A 12,276-nucleotide genomic window follows, 5' to 3' on the forward strand; every position below is an offset into this window, starting at 1 on the left:
ACAAAGTATTCAATGAGAATATTTCATTCATTCAGATCTAGGATGTGTTATTTGAATGTTCCCTTTATTTTTTTGAGCTGTGTATTTTCCCCTAATGTCTCAAATGTCTCGTCTTCTCCTCTGCCTAACTTGAAAATTTCGAAACATTTGCTGGCAAGCTTTTAGAAAATGTTGTTTATAAATTTTGTTGTCATACAGCTGCAGACTGTGCTTATGTAAGTGGATACAGTACAACAAATAAGTGTAATGTGTAAAATTAAATCAGTGCCATACAATTTATTGTTTATGTTATAAGGAGAGATGATAACTCCTGTTTTTAGCCAAAACTGAAAGAATCGAGCCATCCATCACCTTAGATTTAAGGGTGTATTCCAGTGTATCTGACTGTTGAGTAAGAGGGAATACATAATTATTAGGTTTCGTGGCACTCAAGTGGTGCTCAAAAACACCTGGCTTTCACTATTTAGTCCTGTGCATATTAAACATGTTATACTGAGTGAACATTTCGAACACGGCTTTCCAGTTTCCATTTCAGCTTCCTCATTCGGATTTAAGATATCATCGTCTTAGTGCACAGGAGTTTGTGCATTTTCACGCACATTTGCAGGTGGATCAAATTGACAACCAGTTGACTATCAAGCTAGCTAGCAAACTAGACGAACAGATAGCTCGATAGATATTAAGACAGGCTAGTTAACTAACTAGACAAATAAGTGTCTGGCTAGTTAGCTGAAAAGACATTAAAAATGAGTTTGGATTATAGAGACAGTTGGCTTTGTTTAGGTCTCTCTGTCAGGGCTCCTCCCTATGTACATCTCTGCCAGCTTTTTAAACTGTGGTCCCCAGTTGCTGAGGTAGTCATAATCCTGGTCTCCCTCAGTAGCAGCAGACTCCAGTGAGCTCAGGGATTCTGCCAGCGAACCGGTGCCCTCGTAAGCGTATGTTGCCAGGGAGTCATAGGGGGGAGCAGTGGGGTCCGAGTCGTTTTCCTGCAGCCTCCCATTTATGAAGTCTCTCACATCCGTGTTATCCTTTATCGGTGATGTCCTCCGAAAGGGAAACAGCATTTCGGGTATGATGTCCCTGCGAAGCTTGTTAGCATCCATCACCTCAGGGTTGCGCAGCGTGCCGATATCAAAGGCCTGAGTGTCCTCCTCTCCTCCGCCCTCGTCGTTGTAGCTGACAACGTTGTCTCTGACATCCTCTTTGGAGATGATCAGAGGCTCCTTCTTCCTCTGTCTCCTCAGGGCAGCGAACAGCACCACGATCACTGCACAAAAACAGCAGAGAGGGAAAGCAGAGCATAAGATGCGTGCCTCTGAACATGTGTCATGCATTAGGGAGCAAAAAGCAGAAGGGAGACACATTCGCTACCAGTGACAAATCCTTAACTCTGCCTCGGGCGTTCACCTCCTATTATTAAAGATTCAGTGAAAAAGCTTTTTCTTCCCCTTTTTCTCCTGAATGGCACATTCACTTTATAAAATGCACTGTGGTTCGAGCATCCTATTTTATGCTCTTCAGCGGACATCTACATATTTCATCTCAAGGGTAAAAGACTGTCAGGGAGGTTCTTGGAGTTGGACTATACAATGCCTTGCAAAAGTATCCCTTTAAACTTTTTAAAATTTTTAATAATTTCTTTTTACAAATTTAGTCCAATTCAGCTTATTTATAAAGGGCAAATTCACAGCAAATAGCATCTTAAGGCATTTTGCAAGACATACAGATACAATTTGAATCCAGAAATATATAAAGAAAGCAGTCTAATACAATCTAATCATGTACACAGATTACACATTCGGGGGTTGGACAATGAAACTGAAACACCTGCTTTTAGACCACAATAATTTATTAGTAGTAGTATAGGGCCTCCTTTTGCGGCCAATACAGCGTCAATTCGTCTTGGGAATGACATATACAAGTCCTGCACAGTGGTCAGAGGGATTTTAAGCCATTCTTCTTGCAGGATAGTGGCCAGGTCACTACGTGATACTGGTGGAGGAAAACGTTTCCTGACTCGCTCCTCCAAAACACCCCAAAGTGGCTCAATAATATTTAGATCTGGTGACTGTGCAGGCCATGGGAGATGTTCAACTTCACTTTCATGTTCATCAAACCAATCTTTCACCAGTCTTGCTGTGTGTATTGTTGCAATGTCATCCTGATACACGGCACCGCCTTCAGGATACAATGTTTGAACCATTGGATGCACATGGTCCTCAAGAATGGTTCGGTAGTCCTTGGCAGTGACGCACCCATCTAGCACAAGTATTGGGCCAAGGGAATGCCATGATATGGCAGCCCAAACCATCACTGATCCACCCCCATGCTTCACTCTGGGCATGCAACAGTCTGGGTGGTACGCTTCTTTGGGGCTTCTCCACACCGTAACTCTCCCGGATGTGGGGAAAACAGTAAAGGTGGACTTATCAGAGAACAATACATGTTTCACATTGTCCACAGCCCACGATTTGAGCTCCTTGCACCATTGAAACCGACGTTTGGCATTGGCATGAATGACCAAAGGTTTGGCTATAGCAGCCAGGCCGTGTATATTGACCCTGTGGAACTCCCGACGGACAGTTCTGGTGGAAACAGGAGAGTTGAGGTGCACATTTAATTCTGCTGTGATTTGGGCAGCCGTGATTTAATGTTTTTTGGATACAATCTGGGTTAGCACCCGAACATCTCTTTCAGACAGCTTCCTCTTGCGTCCACAGTTAATCCTGTTGGATGTGGTTCGTCCTTCTTGGTGGTATGCTGACATTACCCTGGATACCGTGGCTCTTGATACATCATAAAGACTTGCTGTCTTGGTCACAGATGCGCCAGCAAGACGTGCACCAACAATATGTCCTTTTTTTTTGGTATGTCACCCATAATGTTGTGACCATTTCAATATTTTGAGCAAAACTGTGCTCTTACCCTGCTAATTGAACCTTCACACTCTGCTCTTACTGGTGCAATGTGCAATCAATGAAGACTGGCTACCAGGCTGGTCCAATTTAGCCATGAAACCTTCCACACTAAAATGACAGGTGTTTCAGTTTCATTGTCCAACCCCTGTATATATACAGTAGATTCCATTTCACTTGTCGTTTACAACACAATGACTGACACTTCGAGTCAGTTATAATACATCAGTTATACAATCAGTTATAATACAATGCACTAACCTATGGCGTGGAGTGCATTTATATTCACCCCCCTTTATGCTCATAGCCCAAAATAAAAACCTTTAAAATTCACCTCATTAGGAAGTGGTCAGTAAATTTGGCGCTTTTTGAAAAGTGGAAAGAAAATACTTTGGTGAAAGAAAGGCAAAAGATGTCCAGATTTAAATCCATTAAGAATCAAGAGGCAAGACTTAAAGACTGATGTTGACAGATGCTCTCCGTCTAATCTGACTGAGCTTGAGATACACATATACCCCAGAAATACTTACAGCTTCATTTGATGTTAAAATTGGAAATGCAGATCAATGACTCAGGGGCAGTAAAATAAACAAACAGATGTCAGACTTTTTAGCTTTGGGATGATGGACTTGTTAAAATAAAGAATACTGTCAAACTTTGTCACATAAGTTTCAAATAAAATTGTGGTGAAAAGGTAAAATAAAACATGAATATGTTTAAAGTGTATGACTACTATGTATGTAAATGAAATTTATTGTGTAATTCTCTTATATAGCTGATAAGTCCTGCTCCTCTACTTCTGCTTTCTCTACCTTTTTTGTCCTCACAGTGGGCACCATAGACCTCTACTTACCTCCCACCTACGCGTTAATTGCAGTGCTTTCAGCATGGGTTGCAGAGAGTTGGCTGAGGCTGTTTTAGACATTAGGACATTTGTGACCAGTGCATGATTTTAGACAACAGATACTGTAAATGCAACTCCAGCATCCTGCATATCAGAGTCAAATGAAGGTGAATAAGACAGTCTGTCAGGGGGGTTTCAAAGGCAAAAACCGTCAGATAATGAGCAGATGTCATGATATTTTGTTCAACACAAGAGGCATACAAATTCAACCTTCAGTACACTTGAGATGCTTGTTGAAATCTGCCTACCAGATACAGATTTATGTATTTGGAATTTAAAATCCAGGCAGATGGAAGAAAAGCTGGTCTTTTCTGAACGGCTTGTGTCATTAGTCTGGTCAGTCTAAAGAAGAACCCACTATGGCAGAATGAAAAGAGGGTCAGTTTAACACATGGCAAGGGTCAGGGTTTATTATAAACAGTAGTGAAAACACCCACACATACAAGCTAATTTAAAAGGATCTTTTTCTAAAGTTATCTTTATTACTTTTATAAGCTTTGCACAGCTTTTTGCAGCATGTGAGGAATTTGAGGACTGTTTTTGACACCGTTAATTTTAAATCTCAGTTGGTCTTTCCTGGATAAATAAAGTTATAATAAATAAAATAAATAATGTGGAGAACTTAACATCGACAATATTTATTTAGGCACTTATGAAAACACAAATAAAATTCCAGCCAAGCTACAAATCAGTTCCAGGTAAAATGTATTGCTTTTTGATTTGTCCTTGATCAGAACACCAAGATGCATTTTCACATGAACATGTAACTACTTACTGGCAAAATGTGGTACAAATGCAAACCAGAGAGAGCTGTATAAGCAAGTTGCATGCAGCACTTTTCAGACAGTATTTGTAAAGATTTTGTAGCTCAATATGTCATTCTGGTTTGTGCAATTTTCTGTCGCATTTTAACATAACATCTCAATAAAATATATCAAAGTTTGTGGTTATAAAGCGCTAGAATGCGAAGAAGTTCAAAGGCTCTACCTTTACAGGGCACTGCACAATTTTGGGATTAAAGTACATTGGTTTACTGGAGTACATGCCCTTTTTCCTACAGCCAGGAGAAAAAGTTGTCCCTCCTGATTGCGTTTGTATAATTTGCACGTTGGCGTGGGTATGAATGTAAAATCTGCAGTTTGAACTCCTGTTTTCCTTAGCAATTTGATTGGATTTTCTAAGCCCTTTTCATCTCTGCCTTCCTACCTTGCTCATCTGCGATGTGCAGCCTATGTGGAAAAATAAGATAGGCATGAATTTAAAGTGAAACACAGGACAGCTGCCTTTGAATGAAATGGTCTCACGGCAACGCATATAAATAGCTCGCCATTTTCATGCCCATTTTTCATGCATTTTACATGTAATTTTACACAGTTACAATGACTCGCCAAAAGGCTGGATTAATGTAAAAGCACAGGACTAGGTGCCCTGTTGTCACTTTACGTAACGTGAAACGTGGAAGCCTCAACAAAAGGATGCAGAGTAAGAAACTGTTTCTTAGTTCTCCAGGGTATTATTTCTTATGTGTACAACATAAAAATTGGTTATAATGACCTGCAACATATCCTGACGACATGTCATTCCTAAACTATTATATGAGACCGGCTGTGATACACTGCAGCAGTCTGCAGCAGTTTGAAAAGACTGGAGGCTGACTGTGGAATCGGAGGGTAAGAATCTCACGCTGGCATCTCATCTTCAGTCACGTTGTTTTGAGATCCCAGCTATAATCTTTAAACGTAATGACAGAGCTGTCGTTCTTATTGCCAGAGCAAGATTTACTCTGTCTTTAATTACTGTTTTAACATAAATATCAGCATTTCTCACAGTCAAAAGGATGTTATGAGAAAAGAGGCGTAACATGTTTAATTGTTAGTCCTAAACCAACGAAGCATCAACATTTCTTCTTTCTTGTATTTTCACAAACAGAATTAAAGTGGACCAATAGAAATTCTTACCTTTCAGTGTGCTGTTACAATGCTCTTTAACAGTATGCTGTGACAGGGTGCTGTTAGAGTGTGATGCCACAGTGTGACATTCAGTGTGGCGTGAAAATGTAACCTTACAGTGTGACACTACAATGCAATGCTACAGCGTGGCACTGCACTGTGACATTACAGTAGGATTACAATATATCATTGCAATCCACCTTAACAGTGGCACGTTACAAAGTTATGTGGTGGTAATGCAAGACTGAAGTTACAGTGTGGTGTTACAGGTGTGTTTCATCGGTATTGTGGATTTTGGCAATCAAATGCAGTCCAGATGCATAAAAAACTGTTTTAGCCTGGGTGGGTGAGCATGAACCATATGAGGGTAAGGACTCCTGACTGTAACCTCACACTGTAGGGTCAACATGTTGCGTCACATTGAAACGGTGCATTGTGACGACACATTTTAAGTCCACAGTTAAAGGTCACACTCTAGTGCCTCACTGTAACTTCAGTGTTGAGCTACAAAAACATTGCTGTTGTAATGGCAAACTGCAACATCCTAATGCCACACTGTAACTTCAATGTAAAGCTCAACTGTGATATCCCACAGTAATGTTACATAGGTTCAGTCTTTCATTACAACAACACAATTTTGTAACATCCCAATGATATGACACATTGCAATGTTCCACTCTGACGCCACAGTATGTCACACTGTAACGCCACCTTGTAACTTGAGTCTTGCCTTACCACCACATAACTTTGTAATGCCCTAAGATGCTTTGCAATTAAATATTGTAATTCTACTGTAATTTCACAGGGCAGCGCCACGATATAGCATCACATTTTAGTGTCACACTGTAAGGTTTCATCCTAACACCACATTGTAATGTCACACTGTGGCATCACACCCTAACAACACCCTGTAACAACACAGTGTAGCAGGACACTGTAAAATCATGCTGTAAGAGAGCACTGTAACGGCACACTGAACGATAGACTGTAAAGGTAAAGCGTAACCTCTCCCTTTAACAACATATCGCAGTGTCACACTGTAGCGTCAGACTATAACATCTGTTGAACATTTTCCATGTAAAAACCTCAAGCAGCCTCTGAATATACAGTTTGTTTCCAACAAATAAAAAGAACATGCCCTCAATAATAGTTCTTGCATAAAAATAAAGACTATTCTCCTTCATTCACTTTGTTCTCTGCTGAGCTGTCTTTATTATTGACTTACTAAATAGCCATTACATGTAATGCACTCTTGAGTCTCTCATTATCAGCACTCTGAGATAGTGAAGTTTAAGGGTGACATCTCTTTCTATTAAGGTGCTAATGTGCTGTGAGTTACTCATTGCTTTAATACATTGAGATGCTAGGCTGTTGGCTCACAAATAGAGCAGCATCTTTTCAGTACCGTTTCAATGATTTTAGTGAGCTTTTATTTGACTTTCTTTTTGTTTTCCCACCTTGTTGGTTGACATTTATACCCTTAATTGGATATGGAAAAACCATAAGTATAGTCATAGTCAATAAACTAGAATATGTGTTCCCATGAGGGTAATTTTCATATAAAAAATATGTCTTGGAAATACTAACCTTTGAGCAGGTATTAAAAAAACTGTTCATGAACTTAGTTAATTAGAATTAGAATATTATTTAAAAGTTCAAATAAATGAACTTTTAAATAATATTCTAATTTATTGAATATGACTATATATACAGTATATGTATGTATGTATATATATCGATGCAACAATCAATTACTGTAACTATAACAAATTTGTTAGTGATTCAGACTGTCCTTTTTTCTAAACAATGTTGCCTTTTAGGTATATCCTTTTAGGAAAGTATAAAGTGTTTTTTTTTTTTTTTTCGACACTCGATCAAAACATAAATGCAGTTTCAGAAGCCCCGAAAGAGTTTTAAAATGAATTTTGGATGGATAGATGAATGGTTGAATTGATGAATTGATGGACAGAAGGATGTATACATTAATCAGTGGTTCTGGGGATAAAGCCTGTAAATACTGTGCAAATATCCATACCTTTACAGTCCTGGAAAACACCTGAATCACATTCTGTAATTTTCCAGATTTTTCCAGAATAGGAACCCTATACCTCCCAACCACAGCTGGTTGTAGGAGAGGCTTAAATATTGTCTCAGTTACCCAGTGTAGCTCTTTGTTTCTGTGCTACAAATGAAGGGGGATACTGTAGCCTTCTAAATGTCTCCACTTTCTGAGGAAACAATAAAACTGCCAAAATTAATGACTGATAGAGTCAGACAGAGGCAAAGTAGCTACCATCTTTAGTTCCTGAACAAAGAAACAAATGGCAAAGGAATAACAACAGGCTCCAATTATCCACAGTGACATACACATACTCGTATGGGAGGGCACTTACTGAGCAGGATAATCACACAGAGCAGTATGGCCACAAGAGCTCCGGTGGTGAGGCCATCTGAGAAGGGCAGGACCTCCGGGTTACAGGACTGCATGTTACCTCGGCTGTCGCAGGCGCACACGCGGATGATCAGCGTGCTGGTGCTGCTCTGGATGGGGTAGTCGTTGTCGGAGATCACAACGGGGAGGAAGTACATGCTCATCTCACGCCGGCTGAAACCCCCTCTTCTCGTCAGGATATTGGCAGTGTTATCTGCAGAAAGACAGAGGCGGGCGAAGCTTGACAGGGCCAAGATGGTTCAGTTCAACCAAACTGATGGCAATACTTGTATTTCCTCCAGTCACAAGCAGACACACAAGTGGTAACATTTCAGCAGGATCATTTCAAACTCCTAAAATGTCTGAAGAGTGGTTGAGTTAAAAGCTAAGTCTACTGAGTATTCACAAGTTGATCAAAATGTGATATTTTCTTAAACCAAATTAGGGCTGATCTCTAGATTAACCTTTTATTCATGGACTTTTCTAGCATAAAGGTTTTGGTAAAATGAGAAAACAAAAAAAAGAAAAGAAAAATTTTGCTCATCTCATTATTGTAATCCACATTCCACCGGAATGCTTACTGGATTTAGGAAATGTCAGGTGAAGTGTATTTGTGTATGGGGGGAGCGTAGGGAGATCAACATCAAGGCCTGGGTCTTTTTTGGGCAGCTTCCATTCCACAGGCAAAACGGACCAAAAAGTCTAAAATTCTAGGTCGTTTTTCAGAGGAATGCAGCAGTCTTGAAGTTGCCAAGATGTCGGTCCCCGTCTCAACAGATGCTAGGAGGCTGTGCTGCTGTTGCTGCTGCACAATAAGTGGACAGTCGAAAGATCAGGAAGCTGACAGATGTATTGAAAAGAAGGAGCCCATTATTAAGAAGTGTAGCTGTATTTGTCACCAATTGTTTTATTTTTAGGAAATGTCAGAAATGTTTCTTTGTACATTTTGAGTAGGTTGTTTATTGTTGTTTATTGTTCTCACATTGAAGATAAAAATAAAGCAGAATAATTCTGCACACCAACAGTAACCCATTAATTGTGCACACATAGATATTCTAAGAAAGCCAAAGCCTCTCTTTTACCTTCTTAAATATTCAGGTCTGAGGTTAATTAACATTTTGGATTGACTGAGAGCTCTGGGACTGTTTAATAATTCAAATAATCCTCAAAAACACAACTTGCCCAGTAATTGTGCACACTCTGTAGGTGGGAATATCATATTAAAATGTTATACTTTTAATGATTTATTTGAAGAGCTCTTTTCCAGGTTAGAAATATTTGATTACTTTAAAAGCAGCAAGCCTCACCTTGACTCCTTCAAACGTACTTCTTGACATTTTGACCAACTTACCCTCGCTGGTTCCTGGGTTGCTTCTGGGCGTTCTAAGCAATTTTATTTCCTCTTTACTCTAGGCAGTGGCAAGGTGGTGACTACAGTTATGTACAACTGAGTATTCAATTCTCATCGTCTTAGATCTTCAGAGTTCATTCAGCTACCAATCTTTTTTATGCTTAAATTAAGAAAATACCAGCTGCGGTCAGTCATGATCTAAGATAAGAAGCTAACGGTCTTAACAATTTCAAAAGCAATCTCAAACCTTTAAAACTAAGATTTATCTTTGACCTATGTATATATTTGAGCCTGCTTGTAAAATTTAGACCCTGTTTGCATCAGAGAAAATCCACAGTATTGTTTTTTTGTTTCTTTTTTTTTGTCTGAACATCATAGCAGTTATATAATTATTCCCCGCAAAACAAAGAGCGGTTCAAGTTGCAGGAAGATCGACAGAGTAAGAGTTTCTATGTTCGGTGTGCCACTGTGTCTGATAGGAGTAACACTGAAAGTGTATTGAGAACTGAGCTTAATCTTACCTTCCTTGTCAACGATGGTAAAGTTTGGATTAGTGCCACTTATACTGAAGACGAACTTGTGCCCGACAAGCGGTTCATCTGTGTCAACAGCACTTATTGTCTGAATTAGCTGCAAAGGGATACAACAAACAATGAATATGAGGCTTGAGAAAACAATCCATTCTTCTTAATGCAGGGATTTATTGGTCATGTGATGTGGAACATAGATGTTCTGCAAACAGAACATTTGTGCATGAATCTTATAGTACAGAGAACATCTTAGTGTCCTGCAAAGGTTTTCATACACAAACGTCAATGTATTTAATACAGATTTTGTGTAAAAGACCAACACAAAGTAGCCCATATCTGTGGAATGAAAGGAAAATTTTGTTTAAGAATATTTTCATATTTTTAAATAGAAGTGTAAAAAGTAGGGGTTTGATAGGACGGTCAATCCATCGGACCCAATTTCCTTAATTTTGGGAGATCGGTGATCGGCCGATACTTATGTGTGAAATCAATCTTATCTGCTTGTCTAACCTATTGTGCAATGTTTTGTTTCTTTTTAAAATATGAAAAATGAAAGACTAAAGGAACTGCAATGCTCTGAATGAGAGCACTGTCTCATGCGCGGTTAAAGCAAAACAAGCTTGTATTGTTTCACGGGTATTGTTCAATGTTTTTAATAAAATAAAATTTGAACTTTCAAGGTGCATTGTGACTTTATAACGCCTGACAGTGTAATTATAAAAACAATTGGTATCGGCCAAAATCGGAATCAGCAGGTCAGGCTTTTTAAAGATCAGTGATCTGCAGTCATTGCACACCTAGTAAAAAAGTATGATGCACATTTATATTCAGATCCTTTTATACTGAAACCCTTAATGCAAGTTGGTCGCAGTCCAGATGGGACTATAGAAAAGATGCCATGTGTGGTGGAAAACTACCCCCTTTACTCTGATACCCCAAAAGACAAATGAAAACTTTCAACCAAGAAAAAAATCTGAAAGGAAATTATAAAGGGTGTCAATTCAGCTGCTGCCTAGAAAATCCCCCCGGAAATTTCAACGTTGCTTTTTTTTTAGTTTATTTAGTTAAGAAGGAGCGTGCATCTTACTTTAAAGATGCCCCCAATGCTTTATTTTCAAAAGCAAAACCTTTTCCTGTTTTTGGTTTCCTGTTATTATTATTATTATTATTTAGATCTCAATTCAATATTTTCTGATCAGAAATGAGGCAAGTGCTGAAGCTTTACGTGGTTCTTACAGAGGAAGGATTAGTCACGATGGCTTAAACCTGCTGAGTAAAGTAAGAACAAAAAACTTGCTGAGTCAGTGGCTGCTGTATTGATTTAGTGCCACTCTTTTTCATCAGACAGGCAAACAGAAACACAGACAAGAATTTATAAGTTAAATACATACCTGCATGTTCTACTGCAAAATATTCTCAAACTTTGGGTAGCAGAACCTGCTAAAGGTCACATATGTGCATTTTTATTCATGTAGGGTGACATGGTAGCTTATAAAAAACTCTCCAAGTCTAGTTTTGAAGTGCAAAATCCCAGAACTTAACAGAAATTTGACGTATTATCAATAGTATTGTTATTGAAATATAGTTTCCTTTACGTAATAACAGTGTCAAGCTGTGTGTTGACAAAACCTTCTAAATCCACAATGCTTAGCTAACTGAGCTCATATTTCAACAGATTTTATGCACCTGTCCTGCTTTGACGTTTTCACAGACAAATGTGTCGTAGGACATGGCGAACTCTGGAGCGTTGTCGTTGACGTCCAAAACCTTGATGAACACAGGTACTCGAGTCGTCTGGCGAGGGTTATCTGAAACAAGAAAATTAGATTTCAATGTTGTCACACATTTCAGCACTAAGGAGAACAGTTAAAGCTACTGAGAGAGAAAGTTACTTATTTCAGTGGCCACCACAGAGATGTTGTGCCATTTGGACATTTCTCTGTCGAGTGATTTCAGAGTTGTGATGGTACCGTTCACAGAATCGACATTAAACAGACGTTCAAGATCCGTGTGTCGGTCAATGGAGTATCTGCAAGAGGGACACAAAACATCACTAGCTCTGGTAGATTTAAATAAGCAAGCATGGTTAGTGGTACTGTCTTCTAATCTAAGTCAAGGGTTCCTTGACAGAAATGACAGACAGCGATTTGGATAAGGCCCTGAATGAAGTCAAATCATAAAGACCCACATATT

General features: G+C 39.1%; 1 protein-coding gene across 1 annotated transcript in view; it reads right to left on the minus strand.

Annotated features, from left to right (window-relative positions):
- Nucleotides 1-251: 251 nt before the first annotated feature.
- cdh10a (cadherin 10, type 2a (T2-cadherin)) overlaps nt 252-12,276 on the minus strand; it is a 57,806-nt gene continuing 45,781 nt past the window's right edge. Inside the window, exons 8-12 of the mRNA XM_047349080.1 lie at nt 11,976-12,112; nt 11,770-11,891; nt 10,075-10,183; nt 8,165-8,416; nt 252-1,270 (exon numbers count right to left, since the gene is read on the minus strand). Coding sequence (XP_047205036.1) covers nt 780-1,270; nt 8,165-8,416; nt 10,075-10,183; nt 11,770-11,891; nt 11,976-12,112 — 1,111 coding nt within the window. The 3' untranslated portion in view covers nt 252-779. The remainder of the gene's footprint in view (nt 1,271-8,164; nt 8,417-10,074; nt 10,184-11,769; nt 11,892-11,975; nt 12,113-12,276) is intronic.

The sequence above is a fragment of the Girardinichthys multiradiatus genome, chromosome 21, assembly GCF_021462225.1.
Source record: "Girardinichthys multiradiatus isolate DD_20200921_A chromosome 21, DD_fGirMul_XY1, whole genome shotgun sequence".
Classification (NCBI taxonomy): Eukaryota; Metazoa; Chordata; class Actinopteri; order Cyprinodontiformes; family Goodeidae; genus Girardinichthys; species Girardinichthys multiradiatus.